This window comes from Vigna unguiculata, chromosome 8 (assembly GCF_037176805.1).
Source record: "Vigna unguiculata cultivar grain cowpea cultivar isolate G323 ecotype 2 chromosome 8, ASM3717680v1, whole genome shotgun sequence".
Classification (NCBI taxonomy): Eukaryota; Viridiplantae; Streptophyta; class Magnoliopsida; order Fabales; family Fabaceae; genus Vigna; species Vigna unguiculata.
This window is the reverse complement of record NC_140799.1, coordinates 993,337-1,008,044: the sequence shown is the minus strand read 5'-3', so window position 1 is coordinate 1,008,044 and position 14,708 is coordinate 993,337. Positions and strand designations below refer to the sequence as shown.

General features: G+C 33.1%; 2 protein-coding genes across 2 annotated transcripts; both read right to left on the bottom strand.

Annotated features, from left to right (window-relative positions):
- Nucleotides 1-1,288: 1,288 nt before the first annotated feature.
- ARC6 (Chaperone DnaJ-domain superfamily protein) lies at nucleotides 1,289-6,492 on the bottom strand. The gene is made up of 6 exons (XM_028084841.2): nucleotides 5,918-6,492; nucleotides 5,329-5,553; nucleotides 4,079-4,339; nucleotides 3,017-3,974; nucleotides 2,722-2,858; nucleotides 1,289-1,822 (listed from the first exon to the last, which is right to left on the bottom strand). The coding sequence occupies exons 1-6, from the start codon at nucleotides 6,437-6,439 to the stop codon at nucleotides 1,532-1,534; spliced, it is 2,394 nt and encodes a 797-aa protein (XP_027940642.2). The 5' UTR covers nucleotides 6,440-6,492; the 3' UTR covers nucleotides 1,289-1,531.
- A 1,547-nt stretch (nucleotides 6,493-8,039) lies between these two features.
- LOC114193295 (putative 1-acylglycerol-3-phosphate O-acyltransferase) lies at nucleotides 8,040-11,960 on the bottom strand. The gene is made up of 9 exons (XM_028083027.2): nucleotides 11,612-11,960; nucleotides 10,737-10,973; nucleotides 10,606-10,652; nucleotides 10,392-10,510; nucleotides 10,152-10,300; nucleotides 9,242-9,351; nucleotides 9,040-9,139; nucleotides 8,527-8,650; nucleotides 8,040-8,439 (listed from the first exon to the last, which is right to left on the bottom strand). Exons 1-9 carry the CDS (start codon nucleotides 11,806-11,808, stop codon nucleotides 8,314-8,316), a joined length of 1,209 nt encoding a protein of 402 aa, XP_027938828.2. The 5' UTR covers nucleotides 11,809-11,960; the 3' UTR covers nucleotides 8,040-8,313.
- Between the last annotated feature and the right edge of the window lie 2,748 nt (nucleotides 11,961-14,708).

The window sequence follows — 14,708 nt, the reverse complement described above, 5'->3', positions numbered from 1 at the left end:
CAATGGAGTGGAGATATTTCCAAATCCCTCAAAACATACACTGCGATGCTTAACGATTATTTAACTATTAAATTTTGGTAACTTTTTTTTACAACTTTAGATGACATTTTTTAAATGATTTTATATTTTTCATTTTTTTATTCTCAATATTTTAAAACCACTTAAAAAATATAATCTTATATTATAAAAAAAAATTATCAAAATTTAGTAATCAAAATATCATTCTCCTTAATTAAAAGCTTTAAGAAATTACCTTTTGAAAGTTTGGTCAAATATATAATAACAAAATTTTCACGATAATAATTGTAGCAGTTAAGATTTCCTAGAACTGCTACAATTGTTATTAGGAAGAAGAGAAAAAACACTCGTTCCGTTAGCATAATTAAAATTTTGCAGTATTATTATGAACACGATCTTTCTGGTTCAATAAAGAGGAAAGAACAAGGGATAAGTGTAATTTTAATCTTTTAACGTGATTTAGATCGAAATTTATCTTACATTTTGATCTTCAATTTTAAAAGTAAATTGATATAGTATTTTAATCTAATTATATTAAAAAAAATTTACTTGTGAAACGTATTTTATACTAACATTTGAAATATTTATTTTATATCACAGTCTTGCAAATCAGACCCATCTTTATGTTTTTTTGTGAGATCGTTATATAAAGATTGTTGATGATCAGGGAATTTAATTTAGTGAATAGAAGAAGAGAAAGGCATGCATGATGTGCAAAAAGCATTTGGATAACAATGGACCCTCCTCTGATAGCATATCATGCACCATTAACATACGTCCTGCTATTTGCTTCACCTTTAAGGCTACTACTCGGAGAACGTATATGAAAAGATATTCTGCATATACCATACTTGAACATACATTATTACAAAATACATGCTTCATTCCTCCGACCATCCATGTGATATGTATTATTATATCAACGCAACCAACTACATGATCAATTCTTTTTGGTACAACCCTATGATGCCAACAACTATATCACTCATTCATTATCCTTACAATCTACCATTAAAAAGAGTTATTAACAAGATACAATCTCATAACGTAATGGCTACATATGATGACCCTACGTCCTATTTTAGAGAAAAATATTGGTTCAGTATAAGTCACTATCTTGAAAAATCAAATTGTAACTAGTGATTGAAAAGTGTAATGCTTGGTTTATTATTATCGTAGACATAATGAGTCAGGCACTGAAACGATAAATAATTCACGACAGTGAGGTACTACTACTGTAAAATTTTAATGAAATTAGATACTGAAGTGGTTAATTACAATCTCAAGCTTTGGATTTATTCATTTCCTAATAATCTAAACATGGAGAATACGACAGTTTCCTTTTCATTTCTAAACAAATGCAAGTAAAGCCAGTATTTATGGCTTGACTATGATACGTGCTTCAAATGTGCGCACCGTTTAAAAAAGAAGTGCATGGATAAAGGGTGATGGATTGAAATTGGAGTGTGATTACCTAATAGATATACATACGAGTTATAAAACAATAACATACTTACGACTCAAGGACAGAGCCTTCAACAATTTTCCATCCTGGACCTGAAAAAGACATCTCATATCTTGTTGTGTAGGTTCTGCTGTTAGAAGCATCATGTTGTGGATGGCCTACGGCATTTAGGTGAGTAGACTCTGTGAGAGTTGTTTCCACCACTGCACGCTGCCCATTCTGTGATATGGTCACACTATCGATGTTGAGGTCCTCCAACATGTACTCATAGGACCACCCACGCTCTGCAATCTCAGCTGCACGATCAGTCCATACCTTCAACATCTCACCGTCCAAAACCTACCAGGTCATAACTTTCAGCAAAACTTCGTACACAAACAAATATAATTGCCTCAAGACAGTTGCCACCAACAAAATCAACACAATCTTTTTACTGGTCCAGGAAAAAGAACATACTACAAATAATAAAGTACATTCTGAAGTTGCCTCTAAATATCCCATAACATGGGACTTTGCCAAAATGTGATGATGATGCGTTTAATCGCCTGTAAGGGCTCATGTTATAATTTATAGTATTTGACCTGATTTGGAATTTCCGATCTGAAATAAAATTTACAAAGGTTCCTTCTCTATAACATTAAAAGGATGATGGAAATGCAACAACCATCTAAATCAGTGTGAGAGTTGGATAGCAAAGGGAGCAGATTGAGAAGGGAGAATAAATAGTTTATTAGTTTTGTATAAGGTGTTCTGCTCATAAATAGCCATCAGTGATACAAGCAACCCAGCCCGTTCAAAAACAAAAAACATAAATATTATGTAATTATATTATCTACATTAACAATAATAGGTCTATGGACAACCAGGGTCATCCAAAAATCATTGAGACCAGCCTACAATTACCCTAGTTTATTAACTTTAGGGGATTTTTCAGTGGCCGGATATGGAGCCCCTATCATGTGTGATTGAAGGAGTAGTTGGTTTATTATAAAGATTGTGTAGTAATCAGTTTTTAATATCCGTAAAACAAAATATAAAAGTGCTTCCTTTTCAGAACTCCAAAAGCATGGCCTACATGATAATGCATCATACCAATTGAGAAAAAGGTAAACAAGCTAAAGATGAATAATTGCACAGGTGTGACTGCATAATTGCCAGATTTAACATAACCAAGGGGGGAAATCAATTTACATAGATCATACCCTCGCTCCAATATGCAGATAAGTTAAATATTATACCTCCTGCAATCTTTCTAGGCAATGGTCAGGTCCGAAAGCTTGGGATTTTATACTTTGCCACTTGCGAACTAGAGCTTCTGCAGCCCTTGCATCCATTTTTGGTAGTTGAACTCCTTTTTCTCCATCTCCCAATGAATCTGTGCAATAATAAGCAATCAATGCATGAAGCCATGATTTTTACCCTATGAACTTACAAAAGCTAATTTTGGATATGCAGCAAATAAATCATTCAGATCATCTATAAGAAATTATAAGGATTGATCTCCCAAATTGCAGATATCTCCGAAAACCATACCTAAGTTGACAGTATCGGATGAGATTGCTGAACCAGTCATTTTATGAAGCACGGGCGAGCCATTCCTAGCAGGTAAAAACTTTAGACCAGCCAAAGTTACAAGTCCAATTACAACACCAGCACACATGATCTGAACACTTGCATTTTTAATTTCATCGGTAATAAATTCACCTTCAGTTGCCTCAGCAGTATTTTTTATTCCAGAAACATCAACACTGACAGAAGAATCCCCATCTGATAATATCAGAGGATTCTCACTTCCAGAAAAGCTAAAATCATCTTTCTCACTGTTTTCTAGATGTTTCACAATTTGATCTTCAGAACCAACAGGAAACACCTTTTTCAAAGCATTTATTACACTAGCCTGAACCTGGGTAATGACAGCAGTAGCCTCAGCTCCGATTTTTACTATGGCTGCAGCAGCAGCTAAGGGTGAATGGCCAACACCCTCCAGCCTTTCTAGATATCTAAGCACTGTAGGGTCATCATAATAATCTCCAAGCTTGAAACTTGATTCTTTTGTATCTCTAAACCTAGGAAACACCACCTCCATCAGCCATGTTTCTAACAATTTACAGAGTCCGGGAAGATCACTGTCTTCATCCCCCTTTGCATTTTCCATAATAAATTCTATAATAGATGGGTTTCTATAAGGAGAACTATCGGTATCTAGTCCCAACCATGACCTACATTCATCGAGCTCCCCAACAAGCAGTGCACAAAGACCCCTTTCTAAAGCAAAATCAATCTCTCTCTTCTCACTGGGAGTATAAACAGAGGGAGCGTTCCTCAAAGCTGTAACCTTAGTCTGTTGAAGTTGTTGGAACAAATTATCAGCATCTTGGATAAGATGCGGCTTTTTACCCACAAAGGCTTGTGCAACAAGAGCAAGTGCCACTCCGTAAGCTTCAAAACTTTCAGCTGGAATATTACTTGGTGTGGCAACAAAAAGTTCAACCTTCAAAAGAAGATTTCAGGATAACAAAAAGATAAATGTAAATTCATCTATTAGTTGACAAAGAAAAATAGAAAGAAAAGTCTGAAAACTTTATTTAGGAAAACCTGTTCGGATGCTGTCATGTGTAAGAATGCCTCATTCATGAAGTCTTCACGGGTGTAACCCCCAGCAATGGCAGCTGCACCCCCTCCTCCAACTGCCCACAAAATGTTACGAACACCAAGAAGACCTTCTTCTCTCCGCGTTCGATGTTCATCATCAAGCGGCAAGGCTAAAAGTTCCAAAACACAATGTGGGGTTATCTCTTCTAGCGTCTCATCTATTTGAGCTTGCAAATCGGGAGCTAGGCTGGTTGCTCCTTCTTCCTACATAATCAGGGAGGTTATTGTGCAGTATATAGCAATGCAAGTACAACATAGAAATCTTCAAGATACATTATTATATGCAAATTATGTTATAGCACATTAAATACAAGAAAATTTATAAATTTAATAGTACAAAGCTTCAAAAGAAATTATATACTAAATGCTTTTCATTCACAACAGGTCTCTAAGACCATTATTGTCTATACAAAATGACAGTGGCTTGGTTTGATATGACAACAGCAATCTATGAAATCATCAACATGATAACCTTTCCACATTGGAGGTTCAAAATTGTATTGGAAGAATAAACAAGAGACACAGTAGATGAGGCTCAAGATAGTAGTGCCACCCCGAGAGTCTATTTCTGACCCACAGGTCACAACATTGCAACGTTACCATTGGACATTTGCAACAATGCTTGCTCTCATAAAATTATGACGAAAGAATGGACCAAATTTAAAATGCACATGCTCTATAGCTTGTTAGCATTCCCCCAGTATTTAATGTGTTACTCCCTCCATTCTTTATCATTGTCAGTTTGGAAGATGATTTTTGTTCTTATTTGTCTCTCCTTTTCAAAGCCAAGTATAATTAACAACTACTTTGTCTATTATACCCTTCAATAATCTAATTCTTGACAAATTTATACAATTGCAGTAAATGAGTAAAAAATGATGGAGAGAATGCTAACATAACTAAGGAGAGAGAAATAAGTTAACTAGAGCAATAATAGAGAAGTTAACTGGCATATGTGCCATTAAAAACACAATTTAAATGGTGAATATAAGTTATCATGGCCTTAGAATGTCATATCAAGAAGTTAAATTGTAACAGAATTTGTGATTCGACAGACACCAAATATACATGAAACTTTGTGATTCAAAACACTACAAAGAACCTTTTTACTATCCATGCATAAATTATTTATTCTATGAACTACTTACTCAACGTTTAAAGAAGCAAACAGAACATATAGGACTGTGAATCACCTGCAAAAGCTTCAATGCCCTCTCAAGCATCTCACAAGCTGCAATGAAATCTGGTTGGGGCAAAGCCATGGCATCCCTTGAGAAGTCAACAAAAGCAAGCGCCATAGCCAACACAACATCCTGCTTGAACGTCTTCGGCAACCTCTCTCTAAGCAAACCCTGCCCAATCTCAAGCACAAGCTCCGGCTCTCCGGCTTCCTGCAACACGCACAACGCTCCAGGAACCTGCCAACCAACCCCTTCAGCTATCAGTGAACCAACTAAAAATCAAACTACATTACGTTAAAAAAAAAATAGAAAATAGAAGAAGCCATGGTTACAGTAATGGTCCCTGCCATAGACATGTTAATTTTTCTTCGCCTTGCACAAGTTCAATTGTTCAATTTTACATTCAACATTTAAAAGAAACACTCATCAAAAACTCTATGCATCGCCAAATAAACATTTCTCTTAGCGACACAAATTCCACAATTAAAATAATGATATCAAACCCGCTAAAAAGAAGAAAAAAAATGGAGACGTCAAATTCACGAAAAATAACTACAGTAAGAGAATTAAAAGTTCAATTAAGCTAAATAGAGTCAACTACTTTGTCGAAAGGGATTTGAGTGAGAATGGCGGCGTCTTCATCGTCGACGAGGCCTTGATTGTACTCTCTTCTGGAAGCAGGATCCGCTAGGGTTTCGCACGCGGCTTGGAGGATTTGGCGGCGGCTAATTAACGCTTCGTTGCTGAATGCATACTGAGGAGGCTTCGAGAACTTCGCTTCGTAGGCTCTGCGAATGCCGTCCCCTAGAAAATGCGACTCCGCGCCGAGTATGCGGTACAGGTCGAGCGGGATGGAGACGTAGCGCTCGGGCGGGTCCAGTCGCGGAGGGACGGAGGAGGGGCTCAGAGTGGCGGTGGCGCCCGATGAGGCGTCGCCGAGGAATTGGAAATCGGCAATGAGGCGCTCCGCCCATCTGCTGGTGGCGCAGGTGGCGGAGAGAGAACCTCCGCCGCGGCCGGCGACGGCGGAGGAGGAACGGGGCTTATTAGGTTTTGTAAAACGGTTAATTGTTGGGTGCGGAGCGCAGAGAGCGAGGCCAACGCGAGGTAGCAGCGTTTCCATTACACTTAAAACCCTGTTGTTTGCTACACTCTACTCTCTAGAGCATGTCGCAATGAAAAAGGTTTTGAACAATTTTATATTTTTACACAAATTGGAAATTTAATAAAATAAATGTGAATTGGATTAAGTAGAATGTGGCCAATTGACCTGTTACTTTATTTCAGTACTGCTACCATAGGTCATATATTAATAAAATATTGTTTTTGTAACATATAATTGAGTTGTTTAAGCACTTTTTTTTAATTGTTTAGTATTTGCATTAATGTAAGTGAGAAATGTGAAATCTTGAAGAAAATTAGATATATTATAATTTAAGAAAGTTGGCCTCAATAGAATTTTTAAGTGGATGGAATTGTTTATGAAAACCATTGGATAAGTTCTCACTGGTAATTAGATTTGATTATTCACTGTTTAATTCAATCATACATAAAAGATTAATTTTGTTCTTAAACAACATAAAATATTAACTTTTATTTCTAATCAAACACACGCTTCAAAAAGCAAATAATAATTGGAATGGAATGTACGATAATTAACGTGTTTCGTGAGACTGATAATATTATAGAAATTAATATTATATTTTTATATTTTTATTATGATTTTAAGAAAAATGAATTATGATATATTTAATTTATTTTTGATGTTTAGTTTAAAGTTTTATGTATTTATATTTTTGTTTTTATTTTATTTTATTTTATTGTATGTGTGTAGAAAAAAAAAAGTACGCATATTCCTTTCTATTTTTTATAATGAAATTAAAAAACTAAAAGAATAGAAGTTATGTATAAATTTTATTTAAAAAAAGCGAAGAAATTATGCTTGATATATGCAATTTCAATTTAAAAATAAAACAACACAAGTTGTTTGTCATAAAAGACTACTTAAAAAAATATTAGTCATCTTTATCGTAAAAATTGTAAATTGTCTTTGGACAAGGTCAATAAAAAAATGCTAGTCATATTTGTTTCATATGACTTTAATTAATTCAGACCATTAACCAAATTAAAATTGTGCACCTCGAATACAGTGTGCAAAAACAAATTTTGAAAGTTATTTTTTGCCAACAAAAACTCCTTTGGAGTTTTAAATTTAAAGTTCAATTCGCAATTTTTAAATACAATTTCTTTGATATAAAATCATTCAATTTTAAAACACGACTTACTTATTTAAATAACAAATTTTAAATTTGGTTATTCCGGTAATTTTTGTGAAAGATTATACCAAAATGGTATACTTTCCTATATTTGATCCTTAATAGAAAATTTTCAATCTAAGATAATACATTTCTGAATAATTTAACTGATTTAAAAACTAATTATTTCTTTTCGAATAAGACTTTCAACATAAATAATTTTCTCCAAAATAATTTAAATCAAACATGCTGCAAGAATTCTCGAAAAGTCTATCTTTTTTCATTTGGAACACTTCAAAAAAAGCAAAATGGGGCCAAAGGTCTTGCCTCTTCAATACAGCCAAGAAAAATGTGAAAGATAAGAAATAACAAATATACTCTTCACTCAAACATATTACATTATTTAAATTTCATTTTTTTTTTCTTATTCTTCAACCAAACAATTGAGATTATCAAAAAATAACAGTATACAGGTAAACAGATATCGTATTTACATTATAGTTGTAGTTGATTATAAATTTTCACTTATAACACAACAAATAAACAACCTAATAACAAGTTATAATGAACACATTTTAGTAATAAGATTTATATTACAGGTCATTATTTTTTAAAATGCCCTTTGAGATGAAAAAACCACTTAAGCATGACAGGACATGGCTTGAATTAAATTAATTAAGGAATTTAATTTTTGAAACAGTAAATAATCACAGACAGCACTGCACAGGAAAGAGATTATACTCTATGCTGAGATTATCCATTCAGGAAGGGATTCATGGTCTGGATCAGAACTTAGAAACCTGCGGCAAGCGTAAAACACAGCTGAATGAAAGCCACTTGGGTTGTCAATGAACACAAAGTGCCCGGCCTGTTACAATTGAATGAAGTTTGTTAATCTAAATAAGATTGAAAAAACTACACTATTTGGGGGAAATGGAGAGAGTGAGATAGATACCTGAGGAACCCTAAGTATTTCACAGGGAACCTTCATATTTTTGCGAGCTTCTTGAGCTCCTTCATAATTCATCCAGTCCTGAAAACCATATATGAAAGTTGTGGGAACCTTCCACTCTGATGCCCTGTGAAACCAGAAAAATGAAGTTTAAAAACTTCACACATGCCGTGAGAACATGCAGTAGTACACCATGTGTAAGAGAAGAGTAGATAATTCGATGCAATACACTGATAAAGTTTTGACACAACCACTGCTAAAGCCAATGGTCATATGGCACAGCCGTAGAAAACTACGTACTCAATCAAACCTTCATAATACAGAATTTTGGATATTCACATAGGATTTTCAAACCATAGAAAACTTCGATTTGTCTCAGTCTCGTTTCATATGATAAAGTAATTATCATCTGGAATCTGAACAACCTTCCAATTAGAGACATTGTATTTTGATGTCGAAATGCAGAAATGAAATGTTAATTCAATAATCAGTATAAGAGGAATGTGATCAACAAACCTGTCAAGAAGAGGCGACCTCGGCAGTGCTCCAAATGAAAATAGATATTTTAAGCACAGCTCGCCACTAGCTTTTGCTGCTAAAGTATGGTAAACATAATCTGCAGTAGCAAAATAACACTGAGTACTCCAAAAAAGAAGGGAAAAGAAAAGATATGTACCCTCACAACTAAACCATGTATGGTTATCTACGTCCAGCGTACCTGTCAGTAATCCTGATTCAGATTCTGTCAGCATTTCTCCAGTTGTATGTGTAACAAACCTGGCACTGGTATACTTGCGGACCATATCAGGACCCCAAGGACCTAAACCCCTGCCAAAAAATATGAGAAGAAAATATTAAACAGAGATAACACTATACAAACAAATGTTAACATGTGAAAAGAAAAACCAAAAAACAAAAACTGTAAATCACATTCTCTTCTATATTTGTATTCCTGTGATCAATTCTCAACTTTTTCTTTAATCAACCCCTTTTCTCTACAACCAACTCCCCAATATATTTAATAGGAATATTATGATTCAAGAATTCGCTTCACCAGAAGTTAGGTTCAATATGACAGACTAGACCAAGCAAAAACTGTTCTATCCAAAAGTATTTATATGTCCATGACTTGACGGATTATATTTAATGCCACCAATCATTCAATAAAGAGACAATGTGAATTGAACTCCATATATGCCTACTTCAGTAACAATGCCATTAGAAAACATAACAAAGAATCCGAAGTACAGACGTGAAAATGTGGATAAATATATGGTGCATGTTATCATCAGATATAAAATTAATTTTAATAACAACTTACTTGAAAACATTTTAAAGATTTTGGTGTCCATGCATGCATCTAGTGATCACCACATTGTTGTAATGAAATATCAGACGCAGCAATTTAACAAACATTTGAAACCCAATCATTTAGAGAGATGATATACAAGCATGCGATACACCACCAAGCCGAAAAAGAACTGAAATGATAAAGGAATGGCTTTTATTTCTAGTGTCTCTATATTTTACATTTTCTGAATGATATTTCCTTCATAGCTATAGATTAATAGAAAGGATAAAGTATAAATAGAATAGGATGAAAAAAATAGGGACCTGGTAAATTTTACCTGATGATTTTCTGAGGCGTAAAATTAGATTCCCATATTTGATTCAGGATTGATCCCTTCCAGGTAGTTAAGAACTTTGTAATTCTCTCTGATTCAAACGAAAATCCAGCAGGTCCCACCAGAATCAAGTGTTTTACATGTTCGGGGTGCTATATATAAGTTATAAGATATATATCAGTACAACAATCTTAAAAAGAAAACCAAACAAGTTTTTTTAATGCAATGCAGAAAGAAACTCACCTTAAGTGCGTATTTGGAAGCAACATAACCACCAAAAGAATGCCCTAGTAGTATAAAATTGCTCAGGTTTTTGGCTTTTCTCCATTCCTCAAAAGAATCAATGAACCACGCCTCAGTTTCTGTTGTATCAAGAAGTTTAGCATTTTGCACATTAATTTTCAAGTTAAACAACAGCATTAAACATTCCCAATTCCAAATCAACTCTGGCACTGACCTTCAGTACTTCTGCATGAAAAGTCAGGCCTGCTAGATCCACCCCAACTGCAAAAAGCGTTACTTAATGAATAATCAGGTTGCAAAAAAACACTAATTTGCAATCATGGATGAAGTGAAGCCAAAGCTCACCCAAGCTGATCGATAGCAATAACTCTGAAACGAGTGGCAAGTGCATCAAAATTACGAAAAAAGAAACCCTGTGACGCCGCATATCCATGAACCATTACCAACGTAGGAGAATCATCCTTACTGTCAAATGTGACAGTGTTAATAAACCGTGGTTCATTGCTCGATGAACGGAACCATCTAACTCTGGAATCAGGTGGACCAGAACCAATATTAATCTGTTCTTGAACATACGGAGTCCTGTCCAAAAAGAAAAGAAAAACATCACAACCTTATATATATACAACTTAATTTTACAATTTCAGGCTAAACACCCTTTGTTGTTACTGTTACTCGAGGAGTAAAAGAATCCAGCTTATCCTGCTAATGCCCCAGCAGTTATTTAAGATGAAGTTACCGCAGTTCTTCAGTTAGTTAAACTTAAAGTACCAATCTCATTCACAAAGAAATTGTTGTATGATCCGAAACCATCATGTGTATGCTTCCCACCTATCTCCTTAGAATAGGAATGTTAACAAAATATTTCTTCTAGCATATTCTTTCTTTAGCTAAAATGTATCGAACATTACAAAAATCATCAGTGAGATTAAGTAAAACCCATAAAATTTTTTGAGATTTCCAGATTGACCAGGGTGTGTTTCAAAAAATCGAATTTAACAATATGTTGTTAGTATTTCTCTATTAATCAGCATCAGGAAGAACAATATTCAGAGATTTAAAAGCACAGCAACAAGTGAACCACATCCATCGTCAGAAGAGGAAAACAGAAGGAAACAATCAGTTCATAAAAAAATTGTCAACGATTCGCGTTTAGTGCATAAAACAGGTGGCAATTGCAGAAACAGAAAAGAAGGATTTAGGTTTGGTGAAAAACGTACTTGACAAGTGAGAGAAGCCGCTTTTCGGAATTGATGATGTGGTCGGTGGAAGTGGGTATCCAACGTAAGACGGAAGGCCAAAAGCGTCGCGAGGTTGTCGTGGAAGCAGAAACAGCAGCAGCAGCAGAGGATTCGAGGTTGCTCTTTCCAAGGTCTTCTGCCATTCTCATAAACCAACGAGAACGAATTGCGTTCATCCAATAACAAACAAACCAACTAAGTGTTACTCTGTTTGGTATCAGAGTGGTTGAAAAGTTAGAAATGATTGTGAACAAATTGAGAAAGATTTGAAGCAGAAAAGAGAAGAAGAACTGTCAAATTACTGATACTGAAAGAACCAAATGGAGCAGAAAGAAGAAAAAGGAAGATGGAAGAAAATGCTTACGCGCGCAATGACGCATTTGGACCTCAATTTTTAGTTATTTTCCTAATAATAACAATATAAAATACTTTCTTAATTACAAGGAAGAACAACAATGTTAGTATTTTAATAATCGATTATTATGATTTTAAAAATATATAATTTTATAGCTGTTATATTTTTTTTGGCTGTTATTATATTTTCTGGGTATTTATCAAAATTTTGGGAGCTACAAATAAGAAAACAAATCCAAAATCTATGAACAGGTTTAAAATAGAAATAAATTTGAATCACATTATTTATTCTTCTTCTTTTTTTTTAATTTAGAGTCTCAACTCTTTACCAGAACATTATATAAGATATTGAAAAATAAAATTTGAATCACATGTTCGTAAAAAAGTTAATATTATCACAATTGAGATATTAAGATATTAAAATTAAATAAAAGAATCGCACAAAAGTAATAATTAAATAGTTTGTGTACCAAAATATGGTTACTTTAAAGAATAATTTTGAAAAGAAAATTGTAAACCAATTTTTCCGTTGTATAGTTGTGAATATTTAATTAATATTTATATATATAGTTGTAGTTTATGGTAAATGCTAGAAAACAAACCAAAAGAAATATTAAATATTGTCAATGTAATTAACCTACTTAAATTATTATGTTATTAATATTTTTATATGAGATGTCATTTTATTTACTTATTAAAAATAATAACAGGACGGTAATAGCTATGGCTCTAATATATTATTTCCATATAAAATTATTAAAATTCATTCTTCAAACGTTATAAAAAAATATGAGCAAATTTCTCGTTCTTTCATGTATTTACTATATCATTATGCAAACAAAAGATAAAAAAAAAGTTACATATTTTTTAATCAATAACAACTTCTTTTAAAAAAAATATTATTATTGTATTGTAAGATACATATATCAGTTAGAAACACATATACTTTACCATAATAATGTATATTTAATATCCTACAAAAAATATATACTTAATATTAGTTAGTTTTTTATGTATCAATTCTAAAGGAAGGTAGACTTGCACCGCACACAAAGGCTACATGTGAGTCATAGAGTCGTTCGTTAATTTGACTTTTCATTTATTTTAAATTAGTTTAGCTGCTAATGATGTGGAAGATATTTCAACATAAGGTGACTCAAAACTTTTAGTGAGTTTTAATTAAAAAAAAATTGAATAACATTTTTTTTTATAAGCTACAATAGTAATGTATATTTAAAATTTGTTGATACTAATAATGTTAACAACAAAAATGAATTATATACGCTATTTTAATCAGGGATATCTTATTTAATACAATGTGAAATACATTGTTTTTACTGATTGTTCAGAAAGAGGGAGCATTATTTCATTTTATTTTATCACAATACAGATATCTCATTAGATCCAATTGGAATATTTTTATTTGATTATTGACAAAAAAAAACACATTTTTAAGATAGAAATAATATTTTATTTCGATTACCCAAAAATTTAAGTTTTCTTCAAATCTTAAATTTCAATTTATATAAACATGTCTCAGGTTTTAAGCTGATGTGTATAACTCTTCTGATGGAAATACTCTAAGAGTAAATAGTTTGTAATAAATAGGACACCATTACTTAATCTTTTTTATACCATGTGTCGTGTAAATTCACTGAATAAATTTTGTTGCTTCAAATCCTAACTTTCTAAAACCAATCACCTAAGTTTTCATATAATTATTTTCTCAAATATAAATTACTTATACTCGAAACTTGTTGCTAAGAGTCAATATGCTAATTAAAACTCTAAACCAAACTATTTAATAGAAAAATATCTGTACATAACGAATTTTTATACAAAATTTTGGAGTTAATGATTGTTAGCCCAGAAAACTGGTAATTCCGTCATTCAGCATCAAACATATAGTATTACAAAACAAATGTAAATATTCAAGTAAAAGCCAATAACAGAGGGTAGCTAGCTTAAATGAAAAAAATGAAATGCAAATTATAAGTAAATGAAATACTTCAAAAGAGTGTCATAGTTTCATCGCGTAGATTTCACAGCACCACAACCTGTGTTGTACTTTGCCGATGCAAAACTATTATCTAGAGTGTGATCTTTAACATCCAATGGTTGGCAATCCAACTAAATATGAAAAATAAATTGAAACAACCTTTCGATTCATCTATAAAGGTAATTAGAGAGAAACAGCACTGTAAAGATTCAGAGATATCATCAGAAGCAGTGAAGCACAGAGATCAACACTGAGAGAACGTAATATTTTTTTACACAAGGGAACTCTGAAGATCTAGTATGCTGTGACATGAAATCTATGCATTATACAGTATTTGAGTTTTTTCTTTTTCATATTTTTTCTGACCTCTGTCGAATGAGAATTCAAAATCCAACATCAAACCTAGAAACATAAAGCCAAAATGGTTATAACAAGATGATACAACAAAAATGTGTATTATACAATACTATACCATAAAATGGTACAGTTTTAAACGATACCGAATCATACCAGAAATGCGTCCAATATAGAGTCTGAGGGTAAATTTTCCACTGGGGTATGTAACCAATTTGAAATAGCATCAATAAAAATTAGGGTCATTCCCCTAATGAATAAAAAAGGTATAACCAAGCAAACATCACAGATATTCTTGGCAACCAATGTTCACAATAGGTGCAACCAATGAGGGGAATTCACAGTGGAATTCACAGAGGAGGGGGGAGA